This window comes from Protobothrops mucrosquamatus, unplaced genomic scaffold (genome assembly GCF_001527695.2).
Source record: "Protobothrops mucrosquamatus isolate PMUCROS unplaced genomic scaffold, P.Mucros_1.0 scaffold1284, whole genome shotgun sequence".
NCBI classification, from domain to species: Eukaryota; Metazoa; Chordata; class Lepidosauria; order Squamata; family Viperidae; genus Protobothrops; species Protobothrops mucrosquamatus.
In genome coordinates, this window is record NW_015387488.1 from 35,406 (window position 1) to 57,908 (window position 22,503).

General features: G+C 39.6%; 1 protein-coding gene across 1 annotated transcript; it reads right to left on the reverse strand.

Annotated features, from left to right (window-relative positions):
- Window positions 1-1,091: 1,091 nt before the first annotated feature.
- On the reverse strand, window positions 1,092-17,249 carry TMEM175 (transmembrane protein 175). Its single transcript, XM_015821244.1, has 10 exons — window positions 17,096-17,249; window positions 14,809-14,847; window positions 12,963-13,060; window positions 11,288-11,339; window positions 8,810-8,845; window positions 6,722-6,805; window positions 5,325-5,489; window positions 4,461-4,539; window positions 3,110-3,239; window positions 1,092-2,472 (listed from the first exon to the last, which is right to left on the reverse strand). The coding sequence occupies exons 1-10, from the start codon at window positions 17,240-17,242 to the stop codon at window positions 1,806-1,808; spliced, it is 1,497 nt and encodes a 498-aa protein (XP_015676730.1). The 5' UTR covers window positions 17,243-17,249; the 3' UTR covers window positions 1,092-1,805.
- Window positions 17,250-22,503: the final 5,254 nt, after the last annotated feature.

The following is a 22,503-nucleotide window of genomic DNA, read 5'->3' on the forward strand; positions in this document are numbered from 1 at the left end:
CAGAAAAAGGAAGCACAACTTGCTTAGGTTGATATCAGGTAGCTTTCCTTCATCTGATTGTAGCCAATGAGCATGAGTGTTTAGAGAGCCAATCAGGTGTCATCTTGTTTTGGCAATGAACCAATCAGATCACAGTAGGATTCAGTTATTGATGTCATGTATTGAAGCTGAGAGGAGGACATTTGACAGTGTGTTATGTGATCGCTATCAAGTTGGTTGGGTTTTTTTTTTGTTCTTTCACTTAGTGAGCTTGTAAAACGTAATAAAATTAAAGTAATGGTGCAAAGAGTTGACTGGTTGCCCAGAAAGTGATGTAAAATAGTATTATTAAGTGAACAAGGCTACAGTTATAAAGAAATTAGAAAGAAAATTGGTGGAAACTTAACCAAAGGTGGCATTTCTACTGTACACTTTTCCCAAAAGTTTTCCACAATTTTGGCCACTACTGTAGTCTTTTCATTACATCCACAGGGAATCAGTTCATAAGCAGAGAACAAACACACATCATCATGCATTGTACAAGTTCGCAGGTCACTACCATTCACCATTCAGCAACCATTCAGTTATGATGAAACTAAACAAGAGGAACTTACGACAGTACCCTGGAGTTCCAAAACTGCAACATCTCTGTAGTCGCGTGGCATTTTTACAATTTCTGACTCTCCATTCCAGCTTCCCACAAATAAATGTTTTACTTGGATAAGTTTCCATTTGTTGATTCTATGCTGCTAGATCTGCTGGCAGCAGATTGGTTTTGTCTCCTGATCAGTTGAGGAAGCCAGCAGGAAGTTGGAAGTCATAGTCACGCAAAGTCCTCACTTAATGACCCACATTTAATAACAGTACCTGGGACTGCCAGAGTTGCCATTGCTAAGTGACATAGTCATGTGATGTTACACTTTACAACCCTGTTGCTTAGTAAAAGAGTTCCCGGTCCCAATTGTCATGATAATCCAAGGACTATTTTAAGTTCTACCTTCCCATCATAACAGAATGATCTTTCTTGTTTCATTAATCGTTCTTCATCTACTGATAATTTCCAAATGACTGGGATATAATACAGCATCACAATAATATTAATTTATTTTCTGAAAATTACATTATTAAAGTTATGGCTATTAACACTGGATTCTAAAGGATACTTACGAAGTAGGCTTGTCACATTATTGGGGCAATAATGGGACAAACCTATATCGTAAGTATCCCCTCATCAAGTTATAACTTTGGTTATACTGACAGCCAACTCTTTCTAAATATTCTCTGAACATTTAGCATGCTGAACATACAGGTTTCTTTAAGAAGTTGCCAGTGCTGAACGAACTACATCTTGTATAATTGCTGATAGTAATTTGTTGACTCACAATTCCTTTGTTCAGTTAATCATGTTACTTTACACTGATTTGCTAGATTACATAGATTAGACAGCAGCTGTTAGGGTTGCAAATCAAGACACACATTGAATTATTTAGCAGTTTAATACATCCTCCAGGTCACTTAATGGCCATGGAATGGATAAGGACATTCATATTATCACCTTTCCTGGCTATGACAAATGGCACTTCCCAAGAAACTGCTAATGCCATTATTTTCGCCCAAGCATCTTACGATTCCTCACCAATCGTCTATGATCAGTGAGGCTATTGAGGTGATAAGTATTCTAGCCAAACTCACTCTCCAGACCCCAGTCCACGAATAAAAGGGAAAGCTGAGCATCCCTAAAGAAAGGAACAATTCAGTTTTAATTGAATCTAGAAATCTCCAAGTCACAGGAGTATCTTGATTTTCCATGTAAAGTGCAGGGAAAACTACGATAGCGTATCGGCTGGGGATAAACAGGCTTCTTCTTCTTCTTCTAAAACACTGTTCTTTGGCCTGGCCATCGACATTATATAGTTTAGTATCATCAAGCCGATTCTGACGAAGATGCGCAATACAAGGAAAGCAAATGGGACGATTATTTGTGTGAGATGAAAAATAGTCGTACTTAGCTCACTCACAACACACGTCAGGCAGAAGACTGCAAGGCTCACGCAGGGGTAGAGAGAAAGCTTTGCAAACATGAAGGCGTGTTCTTTGCCACCGTACCTCGCAAAAGGATGCAATGTCTCAACTTCGTGGAACAGCGCAGCAATCCATATGCTGAACTGGAAGATGCTGGCAAAAAAAATGGTAACGCAGCTGATCTGAATGGCTTCTATTTCGTTGTAAGACTTCTCGGCAAACTCACTGGTCAGCTGGTAAGCAAGAGGAAGTCCACCAATAAAAGCCAAAGAGAGGGTGTTAAGGAGGCTCATCAGTCGGGTGGCTTTGGTCACATGGAGGAAGAGTGAATGGTGGACAAACCAGAGAAGACCAATAGTTACAAACGATCCGAAGTAGGCAAGGAAACTTGGACCAAATTCTCTCAGTGCTTCAGCAAGATGACCATTATATTTCTCATTAACTATGTTATTGTCAGGAACATTATCTTCACTGTTGAGTAAAGTAAACAATATATATATATATATATTTAGAATACCCTCACAACAAATAATCTATTTTAAAGTGATACTTCATGAATTTAACTTCGGTTGACTGAGTTGGTTTATAACCTCAATAACGTCTTGAATCCATTTCATTCCATGCCAAACCAAGAAGAAAATGTAAACGCATCAGACTACTTTTTGTTGCGATTGTAATAGAGTTCTGCTTCAGGAATAGTCACGTCTGATTACACTGGAAACCATCTGCCAATGTGGGTATGCAATACAGACCTATGCAAACTCACCCATTCCTTTATAATCTACGTTCTGTTGCATTTCTAGCAAAGTAAAGTATTCACAGCAATACATTTTGAAGATAATATTTAAGTGAGGAAGCTCCAGAGCAAACTACAGACCAAGATGCATGGAATGCTGTTACATTCCTAAATAAGTGGTACCTATTTATCTACTTGCATTTGCATGCTTTCAAACTGCTAGGTGGGCAGGATCATGTTGACCGTGATGATCAGGATCATCGTGCCAACCATAATAAATATCCGCAATTACAGATACTATTTTTTTTCTCTTAGCACTGCATCACACTTGAAAATCCTGGGTGCAATTTTATTCTATTGCCGAAGACTTACCATATATCCAGAATTAACAGAGTTGCAACAATTGCATAAACTCCATCACTGAAACTTTCCACTCGTTCCTTACTCAAGGGTTCCTTAAGGTAAGAAGTAAAATACTCTACAGGGAGTTCCTCCTCTTGACCTGCCAACAAAAATGACCACGCTTAATAAAATTGGTTTCCATGTTAAGATGACAATTGGTTTGCTTCTTCATAAAGCCCACAAGCCCCTCCTCCAAAAGCACTATCAATATGGATTATCATCATTCTTATACTATAAGTGCTTTGTTTACCCAACGTTGTTGGGAAGTATTTAGGTAGTCTTCATTTATTGACCATTCAGCGATGGTTTGAAGTTATGGCTGTTGCGGGGCCCCCTTTGGTCATGTGATCAAAAGTTGGGCACTTGGCAGTCCACCTGCATTTACAATCATAGTGTGTGCTTCAACTCCTCCTGACTGCCTGTCTCCCGCCATCTTTGTTCTCTCGGCTGCCTGCAGTCTTCTGCTGCTGCCTAGTCCTCCTGCCCCCAGCTTACTTTCGCCACTGTCTTCCTCCCAGTGCTGAGGCTTCAGGGAAGACACACAAGAGTCTTGAAAAGAGCCAGTTTGGTCCAGTGGTTAAGGCATCATGCTAGAAGGCGGGAGTTTGTGAGTTATACTCCTACCTTAGCCATGAAAGTCAGCTGGCTGACTTTGGGCCAGTCACTCTCTCTCTTAGCCCAGCCCACCTCACAGGGCTGTTGTTGTGGAAAAATAGGAGATGGAAGGAGTATTGATATGTTTGCCACCTTGAGGTATTTATAAAAATAATAAAGATGGGTTAAACAAAAAAAAAGGCAATAGCTGCCTCAGCTGTGTATATTTCATCAGCAGTGGGAAGAAAATCAGCCACCAACAAATATATAGAAATACACACCATTCAAATGAGACAACAAAAAGCTAAGGAGGAAACAAAAGACCAGGATACATTCTTTCCAACAGCCAACACCCACATAAGCAGGAAGTAACATCAGGCGAACAATCAAGCAGAAAGCAATATCCTAATCAAGGAACTATCAAGGAACGGGCAGGGCAAGTTACTGTAAATAACTCTCAGTAACACTGATGATGTTACCTAGTTGGGCAATGAAATGTCTGCAAGCAAACAACCAAGCTCAGAGAACATCAAGGACTCCACAAACGTTTCACTACAAAGTTGAGGAGCTTGTGTGAAAAGGATTGTACTGAGAGGAGCAGGAAATTATCCAGGGAAGTGACTGAACCAAAAGATGAAAACTTAAATGATGATAAGGTTGTTGGTATACATCATCTAGTTCTTAAATTTCCCTGGGGAATTTAAAAATCTTTATAAACAACACTCACCAAGAATTCTGCTTCTAAACCATTTGGTTAGATGGCTGAGAAGTGGGAAAAAAATAATGAGCCCAAGGAACATGTATGACTGCAAGGAAATAGAGACACACGTTTACTGAATATTTTTGCATTAATACAATGGTAATAAGTAGAAAAGGATACATTCCCATTTGTCCTACTTGTCATGCACTGTGTGTTCCCTAATTAAATAAAAGACTCTAAATGATTCTCTTGAACCATTTAGCAAAAATGGGTTTTAGAGGAAAAACAGCAGTTAAGTCCAAATTCACATTTGTCAGTTAACACGTCATCACAATGAAAAATAATGGCAATTCAGAGTCATGTACTTTACAATTCCTTGTAGGACTCTTGACAGAACATTCCAGTGCTTATGGACCTCTTAAGCATACATGTCCCTGAGAAAGACATCTGCTTCTTTTATGTAGTCTGTATAAAGCAACAATTCTTCCAATATAATAATAAGGTAACTTTTTCTTGCAATTCATAAAGAATCCTAATAGCAAGGATGATCTTCAAAAGCTTTATAGAGCCAGAAGAGAATTACTCTCACGTGAAGGAAAGCATCAAAAGGCTGGAATAACTCCAAGTCTGAAACAGTAGAAAAACCGTAATGTATAGATCAAGGGTGGGGAATCATGGCCCTTTCATGACTTATGGACTTCAACTCCCAGAGTTCTTGAGTCAGCCATGTTGACTCAGGAATTCTGGGAGTTGAAGTCCACAAGTTATAAAGGGGCCATGGTTTCCTATCTCTTGGATAGACCCTCATCTTATATAATCACTAAATTTAAGGCCCACCACAACATAATGGTACAGCATTTGGGAAACACTGTTCCAATTCAATGAACCTACCAATGGAAAGAAGAAAAATGAAAAAATGGCAGCCAAAAAGCTCAGCGTTGGCCCTCTCAGGATGATCTTTAAAATGTGGTATTTATAAAATGCCTTATTTTCAGATTCCTGTATCTGATGATTCAGTAGATACGAATGTCTGAAGCCATATAATACAATCATCACCTGCAAAACAAGAAAATATTGCTGCACCGTTAGAAGGCAAAGAATTGTTTGGCTGTAAATTCAAATCACAGTACGGGTGCTCGGAAGATTTGCCCTGAGCTCTAATAGGGATATGCTGCACTTTGGATCCAAAGCTGAATAAATATTTTGGAGCAGATGTAGATACACATACCATACTTTTGGGAGGCTCCTTAAAGAAGCCATACACTTTTCTGGGCTTACAGAGCAGCTGTGTGCCCACCCACGTCAAAACACCTTATTGTAGCATCCTTAACTTAAACTGGGAGCATGATGGCTCAGAGATTAAAGATGTTGAGGTTGTCAGCTGACAAACTAACAGCCTGGGTTTGAGACCCGAGCGCCGCACAACGGGTTGAACTCCCGTCAGTTGCCCCAGCTCCCGCCCACCTAGCAGTTCGAAAGCATGCAAATGGGAGTAAATAGGTACCGCTTCAGTGGGAAGGTAGCAGCATTCCGTGCTCCTTGGCATATAGTCATAAAACCAGAACACAGTTACCATGGTTGTTATGTCCCAGGGCCATGGGATCACCATTTAAAACCTCCCCAGCCAGCTTCCGACAAGCAAAGTCAATGGGGGAAAGCTGGATTCTTAATAAGTTAAGGACTGTGGTGATTCGCTTAACAACCATGGCAAAGAAGTTGTAAAACTGGGTGGGACTCACTTAACAACTGCCTAACTTAGCAGTGGAAATGAAGAATTACCTGAACATTCTCTCACAAAGGAAAATAGTGTTCATCTTGTAATTACTACCCATCTCATTTTAACTATGGTTTACTAAACTATACAGTACAGGTAGTCCTCAACGTACGACCACAATTGAGCCCAAAATTTATGTTGCTAAGTGAGAAATTTGTTAAGTGAGTTTTGCCCCATCTTATGACTTTTCTCGCCACGTTTGTTAAAGTGAATCACTGCAGTTCTTAAATTAGTAGCACGGTTGTTAAGTGAATCTGGTTTCCCCGTGGACTCTGCTTGTCAAAAGGTCGCAAAAGTTGATCATGTGACTCCGGGACATTGCGACCGTCATAAATGTGAATCAGTTGTCAAGCATCCAAATGTAAACCACATGACCATGGGGATGCTGCAATGGTCATAAGTGTGGAAAATGGTCATAAGTCACTTTTTTCAATGCCGTTGTAACTTTGAACGATCACTAAATGAACCGCTGCAAATCGAGGACTACCTGTACTGAAATATAAAACAACTATACCTGGATAACACCAAATACAACAGCACAGCTACTAAAGATAAAAAGGCCAAATGGTTCCTCAGGAAAAGACGCCATTAAGGAGAACTGCAAAATAAGAAATTAGATTCTTTCTGTATTTCAGAACATATTAAAGCAAGTGGTTAATCTGAGATCCTAGGACCAAATTTATCTCCCTGAATCCCTTTTGTGACTCTCCATGCCTTGCTTGTTCCAAATCAATCTGCAGAAAATTGGTGGCAGGAGTTGCTGTTGTTACATACACTCCATGTTTGGCTTATGGTCACTCACACAACCATTTGAGACCTGGTCAATTTCAAGAAACAACAAAACTTACTAGTAGCAATGTATATTTGCTCTTCCTCACACCCATACTTACTCAGGTCCTTCAGAACTAGCAATAGCACTTAGACTTATATACCGCTTCATAGTGCTTTACAGCCCTCTCTAAGTGGTTTATAGGGTCAGCATATTGCCCCCCAACAATCTGGGTCCTCATTTTATCGACCCTGGAAGGATGGGAGACGGAGTCAACCTTGAGCCAGTCAGGATCGAACTCTTGGCAGTGAGCAGAATTAGCCTGCAATACTGCAGTCTAACCACTGCACCACCATGGGTCTTATAACTAAAGTAATAGGTTGTTAGGCACTAGCCAGAGGGATGGAAACTGCCAATTCTGGATCCAAGGATGACTCAAAGAGCAGGCTTCAGGATCCCTTTTATTCCCCCCAAAGTCCTTGCTTTGTTGATTCACAATACTGTCAGCTATTCTTGCCTTGTTGATTTTCAAGTCAGGTAACTGTTGATGGGGCTTAGATTTCCCATCTGCTCAGACCCAGCTTCCTTTGTCTGGTTCACATGCCGCTTTCTTCCTTTGTTTTTCTTAACAACCTAGTTCCTTCTTAATTACCTCCCCTAAGCGATCTTTTAGACAAGATTCCTGGCTGTTTTAGGTGCTTACTCCATCTTTAGGTATGGCAGCTTCAGCCTAGTCTCATATTACCATTTTGAGAAATAAAATATATACAGATTGTAGTGTGAGCTCTATAGTTTTTAAACATCAAAGAAAAAATATCCAAATTCCATTCCAAACGTAGGAAGTACATATATATATATATATATTAAAAACAATCCTAAAAACCGATGACTGATTCCTGGGTGCATTCATGGTAAAAATATAGACAACAGTGAACACCAGGAAAGGTAAAAAACTATAAAAGTTTTAATAAATTACGATCCAAGCTTTCACCGGCTCACTGCCGGCATCTTCAGGGATCTATGTAGGTCAATGGGAGCGCGCTTTTTACACTATATATCTATGTAGGTCAATGGGAGCGCGCCTATTACACTATATATATATAAATTATAACACTGTACATTATATATATTATATACATTATAACACTGTACATTATACATACTATATACATTATAAGAATGTCCATGCTTCAGATCCACCCATTTTACTTCATCTGCACTAGCTTCTACCTAATGGAATATTCTCCAGCAAGAAATATGTGAAGCCTCCACCTTGTTGCAATTCTGGAAACAGTTCGAAGGTCTTCTGCTGCAATTTGTGTTTGATCCCAGATGATTGACTGCCTGCGGGTGCCTCTTTCGATTTTATTTGGGTGTTATCTTTGCTTTTTTGTGGTTATTTTCTGTTCTGGGTTTATTTATTTATTACTTTGCTTCTATGCGTTTCTTTTTGTTTGATGTTTGATACCTCCAAAGTCTGATCCTACTAGATCAGATAAGGTAACATGTATAGTTAAGTTCATACATACTCTTACCCATTGTGGCTCCTGCATCTTCAAAATGCATCCTGCATTGGATCAGCAGGTTTAACGTTTTACATCTATTCAGTTGATCTCAGATGTATTAAATATTGGCTCAAGATTCCAGCATGCTCCTAAACTCTATTAAATAGATCACATTTGCACAATGTATTGAACTACAAATCAGCGCCTGCACAGGTGAAAAACACAGCTTGCGTGGTCAGTTTGTGGTTCAATGCAATGTACAAATCTGGAAATCTGGTAACCAATCCAGGCAGCAGCCTAAAGATGTGACATAAGAGTGTTTACTTACTGTATATGGCAAAAAAGTAATGCTCATCATGCATGCCTAGGAAAAGGAAAAAGTGATTTAGTAGATGAAAAGAAACCGTCTCCTGTTCATATATATACAGTAATTCAATTATCATTCTGTGGAGGCAATCAATCAATCAATCAATCAGAATAGAGCTGGAATGGATCTTGGAGGTCTTCTAGTCCAACCCCCTGTTCAAGCAGGAGACCTATACCATTTCAGGCAAATGGCTGTCCAGTCTCTTCTAAAAACCTCCAGTGATGAAGCACCCACAGCTTCTGAAGGCAAGCTATTCCACTGGTTGATTGTTCTCACTTTTAGAAAGTTTCTCCTTAATTCCAGCTTCTCTCCTTGATTAATTTCCATCCACTGTTATTTATCTTTCCTTCTGGTGCTTTGGAAAATAAGTTGACCCCCTTGTCTTTGTGGCAGCCCCTCAAATACTGGAATACAGCGATCATATCACCCCTATTCCTTCTTTTCTCTAGACTAGCCATACCCAATTTTTGCAACAATTTTTCATATGTTTTAGTCTCCAGGCCTGTAATCATCTTAGTTGCTCTGCTCTGCAATTTTTTCAATGTCTCAACATCTTTTTTTGTAATGTGGTGACCAAAACTGGATGCAGTATTACAGATGTGGCCTTACTAAGGCTTTATAAAGTGGTATTAATACTTCAGTTCAATTCTTTTCTGAATGGCAAAAATAACATCAGACACTCCCTAGCATACTGGCTAATATCACCCCCATCTTTGGGAAAAATTCCACAGGTCTGGAAATTAACCTACTTTTACACGTACTTCTATTCCACCGTTACTTTTAAAACCATCTCAAATCAATGGCTCCAGTTAAACCTCAGCAGGGGAATGAGGGCCTTCATTTTTTTTAAGAGATATGAATGAAAGGTTTCAACATTTCTGGCTGAGCCTATTGTCTAGCTCAGAGGTCCCCAACCTTTTGGGCACCAGAGACCGATTACATGGAGGCTTTTCCGCGGACCAGAGGGGTGTTGTTTTGTGTGCTGCCTGCATCCTGAGGATGGGGCTTTGCTTGTTTGTGCGGCCAGGTTGCTGGCATGCCGCAGCCCAGTACCGGTCCACAGACTGGGGGTTGGGGACCCCTGGTCTAGCTCCCTGCATAATCTTTTGGTTTCTTTTATTTCCTTTTATTTCGTATTTTCTCCTTTAATAATCTGTATCACTTGCCACAGACATCAAATTGCTCTGGCGTTGTCTTTCAAAGGAAAACATATAACAAGAATACTTTTGCTAAGTTGCCAGTTGAAATGTACCTTTCCTTTTTGAAATGCGAAAATTTCTAAGGCAAGAATCCTGGGGATCGCTCTTTATTCTTTAACATTCTAATTGCAAGATTTGCGAATCATCGAAGTACAGGTAGTCCTCAACTTAATGACCACAACTGAGTCCCAAATTTTGGTTGCTAAGTGAAACATTTGTTAAGCGAGTTTTGCCCCATTTTACGACCTTTCTTGCCACAGTTGTTAAGTGAATCACTGCAGTTGTTAAGTTAGTAACACAGTTGTTAAATGAATCTGGCTTCCCTATTGACTCTGCCTGTCAGAAGGTGGCAAAAGGTGATCACATGACCCCAGGACACAGCAGTGGTCATAAATGTGAGCCAGTTGCCAAGCGTCTGAATTTTGATCACATGATCATGGGGATGCTGCAATGGTTTTAAGTGTGAAAAATGGCCATAAGTCACTTTTTTTCCCAGTGCTGTTGTAACTTTGAATGGTCTCTAAATGAACTGTTGTACATTGAGGACTACTTGTAAATAAAAATACTATTACAATTTACTTAGGTTACTAAGGGTTTCTAAATATAAAAAACCACTTAGGTGTCTTTTGCTCCCAAGAAATCTGAGAAGTTTGAAACCTATGGTTTAGAGAAATATGTGAATGAGACTAAGACACATTATTTGGTTTATCTCTAAATATGAATAATCTTACTATTATGGCTTAGCATCCTATACTAGACCTTTGATCTGCTGAAAAATCCTCATTTTGAAACTACCTCACTTTTGATTTCTATAGTAAGGGAAGGAATGGGGTGGAGGAGCAAGTCATTTTCCACACAGAATTCCGAGACTTAGCGTCCACTGTGTTTTTTTTAATTATAATAAAATCCTACAAATGCCATTTTTATGTATACAATTAATCACAAATTAAGATATAATGAAAAGAAAAACAGTATATTCTGCTTTCCAAATCTTATTCCCTTCATACCCAAATGGCCATTTTGAAATGATATGACTTGAATTTAAAAGCTCTCCTTGTACATCAGCACATTTCATTTAAAAAAAGAAAAAGAAAACTCAAAGCCCCAAATACTACACTGTGATTTATCAGTACAATGATTTAAAAATATCAAGCTGCATTTCATCCCTTATTAAGAGCTGGGAACATCTATCATTTTAAAAAACAGATTTAGGATTTTTTTTAAAAAAAAAATCACTCACCAAATTTGCAAGGGCAAGTACATCATCAATGAGTTCAACCACCTGAAAAAGCCTGGAGGAAAAAACAAAACAAAACAATTGTCTTATAAAACAGACCCACAAAGTTTTGATTCATAACTAAACTCATTCAAACAGACAAGTCTTAAACTTGGTGATAGTTATCAAATATTCTACTGTGTGGCAAAAATGGAAACAAGAACGAGATGCAAAGGAAACGGCCAGTGAAAATTCAGGAATTTTAAAAATTCCTAAAATGCCTTTAAAGTCAGCAAATTAGACATCCTCAATTCCAATCATCAGGAGCATCAAGACTTTCTGGTGAAGTCATCCAACACATTGCTACTATTCTTGCTTGTTCTGTGATTTGGAGAAAGGAAAACACACTGCATTTTCTGGTATGTCTTACCTTAAAGGAATTAGTATCTCCTTCCTGTGTGAGTTTGCTGCAAAACACAAGGGTAATTCTCTGGAATCTTGCTCTCTCTCCCCCTTTGGCATGTGTAAAGGACTATTATCTTATTTAAGTTTATCATATTTCCCCTATACCGAGTTTCAGATAAGATAGCAGAATTCTTTCTCTATTTGTCATTTATTTATTGACCTACTTTGAGTAGATAAAGCCTTCTAATCTAGTCAGTCCTGGAGGCTGCCTGGAAAAGATCTTTTCTTACCAACATTTTTGGAAGTGGTTTGCTACTGCCTCCTTCCTATGGCTGAGAGAGAGAGCTGGTTTTCAGCCCAAGGCATGACTCCTGATCATGGTGTTATGCTATAACCACTACATCAAACTGGTTTCTTCACTTAATTCATACAATAACATAAATTAGAGAATTCTGCCTCTTCTGAAGAAGGAAAAGGAATCAAGTACAGATGCTAGCAGTAAATCAAGCAGATACTAGAGCAACTGTCATTGCTACCATTTGAGAAATTCTTATTCTTCCTTAATTTTTTTTTATCTTGTGTCTAGCTGATCTTGATTGGTTTTCATGTATGAACTGCTTCAATCAACAATGCCGTTTGCCCAAAAGAATATGAATGGCTGCATCTGCATATTAAGGTACATCATCATATCTCTGCTTCTGGCTACACATGATCCACAAACTCACTTGGTATGGTCTGAAAATCATGGTTAATGATTTATTATTACATGTCAAGAGGGCCAATACAGCAGGATCAACAAACCAAAGTTTAATGCAATGTGTGTGCAAGCTGTGGCAACTTGAAGGGTGATAACTCTTATATCCTAATGAAAGATTTGGAGAAGTACTTCGTGATTGCTTCCTTGAGAACTGGGATGCTGATGGAATTTGTCTGGGTTCTTAAATGGCCTTATTCTGAAGACAAGTCTAACTGATTGGGAGAGGCAAGTAATCTCACTCATAAGGCTGAGTGTAGTAAATTTTGCTAACCAGTCTGTAAAATTCCGTGGATAATGTTTGTTTATAAGCTCAGCAGTAACTTCAGCATGGAGCAGAATTGTGTAGAAAGAACAAAGTGGATCACAATGAAAGGAGAATAAATGAGAATTAGGTCAAGTGAGATGCCCATCATCACATCTACTTTCTTTGGCCACACAGACTAGTTATTGGCATTTCTAATAACTTCCGATTGGTTAAGTTACAGTTTTCAAGGGCTTGATAGATGTACAGTATCTAAAACACTCCAAACTGCATACCTGACATGAGCTGCCCAGGCAACTGTGACTATCAAAAAGGTCATCAGATAAACAGCAATTTTGGTGGCTAGCAGCTGCTGGACATTTTCTCCAAGTTTCTGCAAAAAAGGCACAACCTTCATCACAAAGCTGACAAATTGTTCTTCCATATGACATTACGTAATTCCTTTTCAAATAAACAAATGCATGAAAAGGTCCCTTCTAGTTCTATTCTATTCTATTCTATTCTATTCTATTCTATTCTATTCTATTCTATTCTATTCTATCCTATTCGATTCTATATATTTTAAAGCAGTGAATGTCTCTCAATTGTTCCAAGGACATAAAGCTACTGTAACCTAGCTCACAAAATACAAAAATCAACGAATAAGAATTCATCCTGTCTGTAAATACTAGATAACACTTTAGGATCTCAAACTGGCTTATAAACTGTGTTTTCATTTTCAGGAACTGCAAATAAAGCTTATTGTTAATGATACGCCTTCTCTTTTGTTCAATCCTGTGTTATACCTATGCTTTGGAAAACAGACTCAAATATTCAGCGCAATTTCCAAATTATTTTATTTATACCTTGTGTATGTAACACACCTATATGTTTATGTATTTTATACTGTTATTCTACATTTATATTCTCCAGATTGCTAATTTTAATTTCTTCTTGTCATGTATGTGTGTGGTTGAACAGGCTTTTTAGAATATTTCATGTAATATTGTCTTTTTGCCATTTGTTTGGTCTGTTGTATTTTTCTTAACTATCCTGGCATTGTCAATTTCGTTTTGAATATTTTGAATATTTGAATACCAATTTTCTTGGGCTGCTAAAAGACTGCAATAAAGTTAAGTAAACAATATTATTCAAATTCTGTTTAAAATACCACACTCTTGTCTTTCAGCATCTGCTACCTTTTTTGTACAGTACTTTGAAATCTATATCACAAAATGTCCAATCTCCTGAAACAATTCTCCATTATATATTCAATTCCTGACATGCTCAGCTATGAACTCCTTGACATCCAAATTATCAGCCCCCTTCCTAACATTACTCAATTCCTCTGGAGAATTTACATCATTGCTAAAAGTGGTCAAGAATTAGGGAGGAGAAAAATATGTTGTAATCTATTGTTCTTTGTTATTATTCGTAATGGACTTTCATCCCCTTTTGGGGGGGGGGGAATCAGAACAGCATATATCAGTGAAACAATAAACAAAGTTGGTTCCCAGGCTGATGATAACAATACTTAGAGCAGTGGTGGCGAACCTATGGCACGGGTGCCAGAGGCGGCACTCGGAGCCCTCTCTATGGGCACACGTGCTGTTGCCCCAGCCTTGCCTCTCCCCGCAACCCCCTCACCAGCAGCCCCCCTGGAGGAGAGTCGCCCCCAAGCGTGGCCCACGCGGAGCAGTGCAGCCAAGGACATGGCAGCCAGACAGCGTAGACAAGACTCTGCCCTCACGCCCCATTGCGCACAGTTGATGCTGCGGGGCGGGGCAGAGGGTGTGGCTGCCATGGCGCTGCTGGGTGATTTGCGGCAGGCCCTGGACATTGTGAGTGGCCCTGTGGGCAGACGGGGTGAGGGAGGGGGAGGGGCCAGTTTTTGGGCACTCGGTCTCTAAAAGGTTCGCCATCACTGACTTAGAGATTTCCCTTTGGGCTGACAAATTATGGCATTTTGTACTGCACCCACTATAGGCCTCACAGATCAAAAGAGGCTGAATTTCAGTGATCAATAACAGCATGCTCCACTATGTTATAACAACCTTACTGGAAATTCAAACTGCAACTTTAGTTATTAAACAGAATCACAACTGACCTTTATGTGGAAATATGAAAAAAGCAGTATAGTACCTGGTCTGGATGTATCTTTGTATGTGCCACAGGTAAAATCTGAAACAGAAAAATCATGTAGCTAAAGTAACGTACAAATTTTAATTTGCAAACATGAAATATATGTGCAGAAAACATCTATGCTTCTGAAAAGAAATCAAAAGCAGAAATCCATACCTTTCCAATGGGAAAAAAATATGGAATATAATATTGTTTGGCAAGGATGTTGGACTTCATCGGAATTGCTGAAGATACTTAACAGTAATTATTTTCTAAATTGACAAATCTCAATAGCTGAATTACAAAATAATAAGAACCCCTTTTTGAAATGTATTTTTATAAATGTGCATTAAAATTTTTTTTAAAGAACAAAAATTAACACAAACTAATAAAAAAGTAGAAAAGAAAGAAGCAAAATAAATAGAAAAAAGACGACTTTTAAAAATGTGTTTATCAGTCTAAATTAAGGCCAACAATATCCCATTGAGTCCAGTTGATAAACATCCACATTTTTGTAGAGTCTTGCCATAAGCAAGGCTGGCCAGACTTCAAGATTCCTGTATGAAAGACTGCTATTATAAAGACAAACAATCCAATATGGATGAAATGGTCACACTTAGGAATCTCTCTTTAAATGAATGACTAATTACCCAGGCCATTTTTTTATGCCACGGGCTTTTAAGAGTGCTGCAATAAAAGACAAATGATTGATTTTAAGTCACTTTTTGCTATTGAGGCTTTGACTGGGAAAATCCAAGATACAGGGAGTCCTCATTTAATGACCACAATTAGGACCAGCAACTCAACTAAGTGAAGTGGATGCTAAGTGAAACCACAACTGTGCTCATGACCATACTTCAGTTTTCTTTGCTTTAGAAACCTGCAAAGATAATAAATATGAGGACTGGCTGCAAAGTAACTTTAACACCATCGTAACATTTAAACTTGCTCTACAACAGAGGTGGGGAACTATGGCCCTTTTATGACTCGTGGACTTCAACTCCCAGAATTCCAGAGCCAGCAAATCAGTATATAGAGGACTTCACCATGCAATATGTGGGATCTTTGTTAAGTGAAATATGGTGATTTAACCCAAGTGCTTGGATTCACATACGGTATGGGTTCTCAAAACTTAGTCGGGCACGCTGATTTATTTACAAGCCTCTCCCTCTGAACAACATACACAGTTCCCATCTTTGTAAATGAAGATTGAAAACAAAAACCAGAACATAACATCACTAACAGCAGGGTTGATGTGCGAATGCGACAGTCTGGAACAGAACTGGAGATAGCATCGTTTAAATATCTACTGAGTGAGAAAGCTGTATAATCTCAGGTTGGTTACCAGCACTGTCTCAGCAAAACTCTCGCACAGTTACGAGGATAAAGAGGAAGAATTTTGCATAGTAAATAGGTAGTGCTCGACTTATGATAATAATTGAGCCCAAAACTTAAGTTGCTAAGTGAGAAATTTGTTTAGTGAGTTTTGCCCCCATGTTACGACTTTACTTGCCAGGTTTATTAAATGAATCACTGCAGTTGTTAAGTTAGTACAACACAGACATTAAGTGAATCTGGCTTCCCCATCGACTTTGCTTGTCAGAAGGTCGCAAAAGGCGATCACATGACCCCCAGGGGACACCACAGCCATCATTAATATGAACCAGTTGCCAAGTGTCTGAATGTAAATCTTGTAACCACGGGGACACAGCAATGGTCATAAGGGTGAAAAATGGTCATATCACTTCTTTTTTTTTCAGAGCCGTTGTAACTTCGAACAGCCACTAAATGAACTGTTGTACACACTGTACACACTGCACACACTGTGCTTCCTGAAGAAACGGAGGAGAGAAACAGACAAATCGATTTATTTATGATCGACGGAAGCTAACCACTGCTTGATGCATTGCAGGAGAAAAGTTAACATTTTGCAGTGGGTGCGTCGCAGCAAAAGTTGATACCTCACTCCCCTTTCCACCCACGCACCTACCTACCTCCCAGGATCTTTACCGGCCGTATCTTCCACCTTACTTTACATTACTTATAAGAGGGCAGCCGCAGAATAGATTTTATTTTCTTTGCATCTGCACGACAGAAGGATTCAACCGAAGTCGCTTGCAACGCACAGGTAGAGAGGGAGGGGGAGAAACCGCGCCCGCAACATCAACCCAGCTCTTTCGGCACGCCAGCCTGCGTGGATCAAATTACACGCCTGTTGAACTCCTGCCTGCCGGGGTGCAGGGCTCCGTTTCCCAATGCAAGAGGGCTAAAAGCCTCGCCGGTGCGCAGCGGCCTCCTCCACACTTACCATGACGGTGGCGATGATGGAGAAGAGCGCATCGCTGTACGCCAAGAGCCGCTGCGAGGCTTGGGTGCCGCCGCCAAGCTCGCCCAGGCGCCGGTCGTGGCTAAGGGGCGTCGGGACGAGCGGGGCACGTCCGCCCGCTTCAGCCATCGTCCTTCTGATTTTCGGAGGACGCGCAGAAACCGAGCAGGCAGCTGCCTGCGCCGCCGCTTCCGCTTTCTCGTCTGCAAGGCGCCCGCCCTCCAACCGCTCCGCCTGGGCTTTTGCGCGGGGAGGCGCTGCCGGACTTGCACATCGGGAGCAGAGAAAGAGAGAAATCGCGGGATCCAGTTTTTGCTCGTGGGTCTTTGCTTTCTTGGGCGAGCGGCTCCCTCTTTCGGCGACGGTTTCTTCTTGCTCGCGGATTGTAGTTATTTCATTTTTAAAAAAATCTGAAACCAAACCTTGGGCGGCTCACAACCCAAGTAAAAACAACAACCTCAAAAATATTTTTCAACAGTGAAATTAAAACGAGCCCACCCGGCCCCTAAAACATTGGCAAGGATTTGTGACCATTGTCCCAAAGGTGCTTTTCAAAAGACAATTTCTTGGGTCCCCCCCCCTTTGAAAACGTTTCGTTTCTCATCCAAGAAGCTTCTTCAGTTCAGCTTCTTGAATGAAAAGCGAAACGTTGTCAAGGAAAAAAAACAAAGTACAGTTGTCTTTTGAAAAGCACCTTTGGGACAACTATGTCCTGGATGACTAAGAATCTCCATAAACAATCTTCTATTGTTGTTGATTCTTCTTCTTCTTCTTCTCCTCCTCCTCCTCCTTCCCCCTCCCCGTCCTCCTCCCCCCTTCCTTCCTTCCTTCCTCTCTGTCCTCATCCTCATCTTCTTCACTTTCCCTCTTCCCTCCTCTTTCTTTCCTCTTCTTCCCCTTCCTCTTTCATCTCCTCCTGCAAATGCAATTCCAGTACTTCACTCTGGCAACCTTGGCTGACCAGAGAAGCTGATAAAGACTGGCCCAGGGTGGAAGGGAGATCTCCAAAATGAAAAAATAAAATAAAATAAAATAGCCTTGCTGGTTAGCATTGAAACTATCACTCTGAGGCCATCATATTCCTCCAGCCATTTACCCTGATTTCTGGGGGGGGGGGGGGGGGTAATAAACAGTTTGAATGGATCCAACCCACATTCCGAGAGAAAGCTACTGCATTCATAATGCATGATGCCACTGCTAAGTTACATTCTTAGTGATCTGATCAGAGATTTCTTCTAGAAAGCTTAACAGTTCAGAATTCAGCTATGAGCAGTTGTCATTACAACCCAGGTAACATCTCTGCTCCATGAACTGTGCTGGCTACTAATCACTGGTGGGATTCAAATATGTGAACAACCGGTTCTCTGTGTGGATGCCGCTTCTGGAAGTCCATTCTGGGCCTGGGCAACAAAAAATTAGCTACCAGTTCTGCCGAAGTGGTACGAGATGGCTGAATCCCACCACTGCTACTAATAGGATTTGAGGTGCAAATCCAAGTGGTGGATATAAAGTCCCATAAGCCATAGGTTCTAGTTATCTGAGGGATTGTTTGCCTCCCATGAGTTCTACTCATTCTGTAAGATCAGAGTTAGGATCTTCAGGTCCTATTGACTAAACCAGTGGTTCTCAACCTTTTTAATGCCGCGACCCCAACTGGTCGTAAGTCGAGGACTAAACCGGTCGTAAGTCGAGGACTAAACCGGTCGTACGTCGAGGACTAAACCGGTCGTAAGTCGAGGACTACCCAACCGGTCGTAAGTCGAGGACTTTCCCTGCCCGGGAGCGCCGTGCATGCGTGGTTCCGCCCCCTGCGCCGGCCGAGGCGTAGCTGGCAAGCGGCAGAGACGGAGCAGGCTGACCACCAGCTGGCCCAGCCCAAGGGAGGTAAGGCACCCGCCGGAAAAGGGAAAAAAATGGCGGACAAAAAAATGGCAGACAGCCTTGCTTGGCGACCCCCGTGAAATGGTCGATCGACCCCAAATGGGGTCCCGACCCACAGGTTGAGAACCACTTGACTAAACTGTGTCATTTAGTAGATCCAAGAAAGTGGTCCTTCTTCATAGCAGCACCTTTAGAATATCATTTCCCCCATATATTCAAATTACCTCTATATGAGTCTGGAAAACTGGCTATTCCTCCCGATTGGGTGTTTGTTCGTTTTGGGCTGCTATTCTTCTTTTCCGATATTACAATATTTCTTGCCTTTTTAGTTTGTAAGCCACCCAAGTTTCATCTTTTCACATTATTTTTTTTTTTCAATATAAAATTTTTATTGTTTTCATCATAAAAAAAACATCACAGGTATTTCACAATGCTATATGAAAAAGCCCCCACCCCCCACCCGCCCACCCCCCGGACTTCCCAAACCTAATCCCAGGATAATATTCAGATATAAGTAAACTAATATTAATATCCCTAACTCCACAAAGTATATTATTCTACATGAGTAGGTAAAATATATATATAAAAAAACAGGTTAGCTAGAAACCTAAATTATATTCCACCACTCTGTACTTCTTTTGAATATAAACAATCCATCTTCTCCATATTAGTAAAAATTGTTCATTTGAGTGATTCTTCAAATAAGCCGAAATCTTTGCCATTTCAGCAAGATACGAAACTTTCAATCTCCAATCTTCCATTGTAGGTAAAGTTTTACTCTTCCAATTTTGAGCTATCAACAAACGGGCAGCGGTTAAGCAGTACAACATCAAGTTCGTTTCTTTTACATCCAGATTTTGTGTAATACCTAGGAGAAACAACTGAGGCAGAAAAATAATTCTTCTTTTAAAAATTTGCTGTAAGTTCCACCACAATTTTATCCAAAAGGCCTTGATAACCTTGCAAGTCCACCACATATGAAAAAAGGTTGCATCTTGTTGTCCACACCTCCAACACTTGGATTCATAATTCTCGTAAATGCGAGACATAGTTGCAGGATCCAGGTGCCATCTATAAAACATTTTATAAAAATTCTCACGTAGATTTTGAGCTTGCGTAAACTTCACATTTCTCACCCATATCAACTCCCAAGTATCCATAGATATTGTTTCTCCTATATTTTGAGCCCATTTAATCATGCAATCTTTAACTAACTCAGTTTCTGAATCCAGTTCTAATAGAACATTATATATCCTTCTAATGTGTCCTTTAGCACCGTCCCTTACTTGTTTCAAAAAATTCCCATCTTCCATGGAAAAAGTAATCTTTTTATCAATTCGCCATCTCTCTTGAATTTGTCTATACACAAGCCAAGAAAAGTCTGGATTTTTCTGTTTCAAAACTTCTATTGATTTCAGGCACCAGTTACCACTGCCACTCTGATATAACAAATCTTTATAGGATGGCGCCTCCATCACCACATATCTAGGTATTGTCAAGAAAATATGTGATGGTATCACCCAGATTGGAAGTTTAACATCAAACTTGAAAAAATACTTTTGCCAGACTCTTAACAAAGCAGCCCTCATCTTTTCACATTATTTTTATCTTGTCCAAACAGAATATGGGTAATTATTGTGAGCCCCTCAAAATAATTTAGGAGATGAGTAGCTATTCTTTCTCTCTCTCTCTCTCTCTCTCTCTTTCTTTCTTTCTTTCTTTCTTTCTTTCTTTCTTTCTTTCTTTATCTGTCTATCTATCTATCTATCTATCTATCTATCTATCTATCTATCTATCTATCTATCTATCTATCTATCTATCTATCTATCTATCTATCTATCTATCTATCCAATTTATTTGCTGACCATCTCATAGTTCAGGCAACTCTGAGTGGCTTACATCAAGATAAACAAACAATAAATTAAAAAAATGTGGGAGTAGGGCCAGACAAAGCAATGCAGAGAAACTAAACTGGATTCTTGCACCTAGCAATTTTGGGTGATGTCAGACCCAACCTATCCACTGTCTATGTCTGATTGGTAGAGCATTTCCCATTGGCTGCAGATATGTTGAAGGGAGATGAGGGTGAAGTCAGATGAGAAGACCAAAGAGGGCACATCTTATGCCAGGGGCATAAACCAATCAGGAATCAAATTGACAGGGAATCACAAAAGAGGCAGGATAAGGGTCAGCAATGTGGATGGTCAATTTTATGCAGAGGCAAAGTAGGTTGCATGTGTTAAATATATAAATATTTATTTTATTTAATAAATATTTTAAATATGTAATACATATGGGGAAACAATTATTTTTAATAATATGGCTAGTGTTCAGCAGACACTAGGGGGACTCAGCTATAGAAACTCACCTTCAGCCATAGAAACTCACTGGTAATGTTTAGCTGACCGTTCTCTTTCACCTCTATCTACCTCACAACATTATTCTTTGGGGAAAAGTAGGCCTACAAACACTGTCTTGAGCTCTACTCTGAAAGGTGGGTATTAATGTAATAAATAAGACTTTCTCTGAATCAAACAGAAAAGAAAATAAGAGCCCCAAACCATGTTACCTGAGAAATTAATGTAGTGTCTGAAAGTCTATTTGTGAAAAGACTAGTCTACATATCCCTCTATCCATTTTTTTTCTTTTCCTTGCGTCTCACCAGGAGATTGCAATGTCTGATGAGTTCCAATGTAGTTAAGTTACACTGGCTAATTAAAGAGCACATTGACTGACTTGGAATTACTAGTTCGTTTTATAGCTCTGACTGATGCTGTCCAAATAAAAAAGAGAAAGAGTGAAGTGTGTCAGAATTCTATTAATTCTTTTTCTTCCAGCCTCCAAAATCACTTTTAAGTGATGCTTGAAGCACATCAAGTTACCAGTATGATAATGCAATTTATTTGGAGGATGTGACAAGCATTTTGTAAGTTACGAAAAAGTACAGTCAAGGGCAAACAAACAGCTACTTGGTACAAAACACTGAATCACAAATTGACTAGCCAAACATAATCTGCCCCTGTTTGTTAGATAAATTCAGTCTATAAATTTACAATTCAGTATATCATATCAGCTGAGAAAACTGAGTTAACTAAATAAACTGTGGTTCAATTAACCTTCAGCCTGTCATGTAAACCCAATCAAAGTGTTTATATAATACTCTAAGCCAAATCTGCTACGTTTTGGTATAGAATGTTGTGTCTATCAGGCTAATTTATTGATTTGTTTTATTTATTAAAATTTTTTTGTGATGGTAGGAAAAAACCTGAAGCAATGTATCAAAAATTATATGATTTATTTTAACTTATATTTATATAATTTATATCTATATAAATAAAAATGTAAATATTCGTTTGTTCAAAATCTTAAATCTCCGAAAGTTCTTCACCAATTGCTTTGAAATTTTGACACAACATTGCATTCGAATACGCGCGTGTTTTTATATACCTACTATTATATAGATGTCACACCTGTGACAGGTAAAAACATGCTTTTTTAAAAAAACAGCG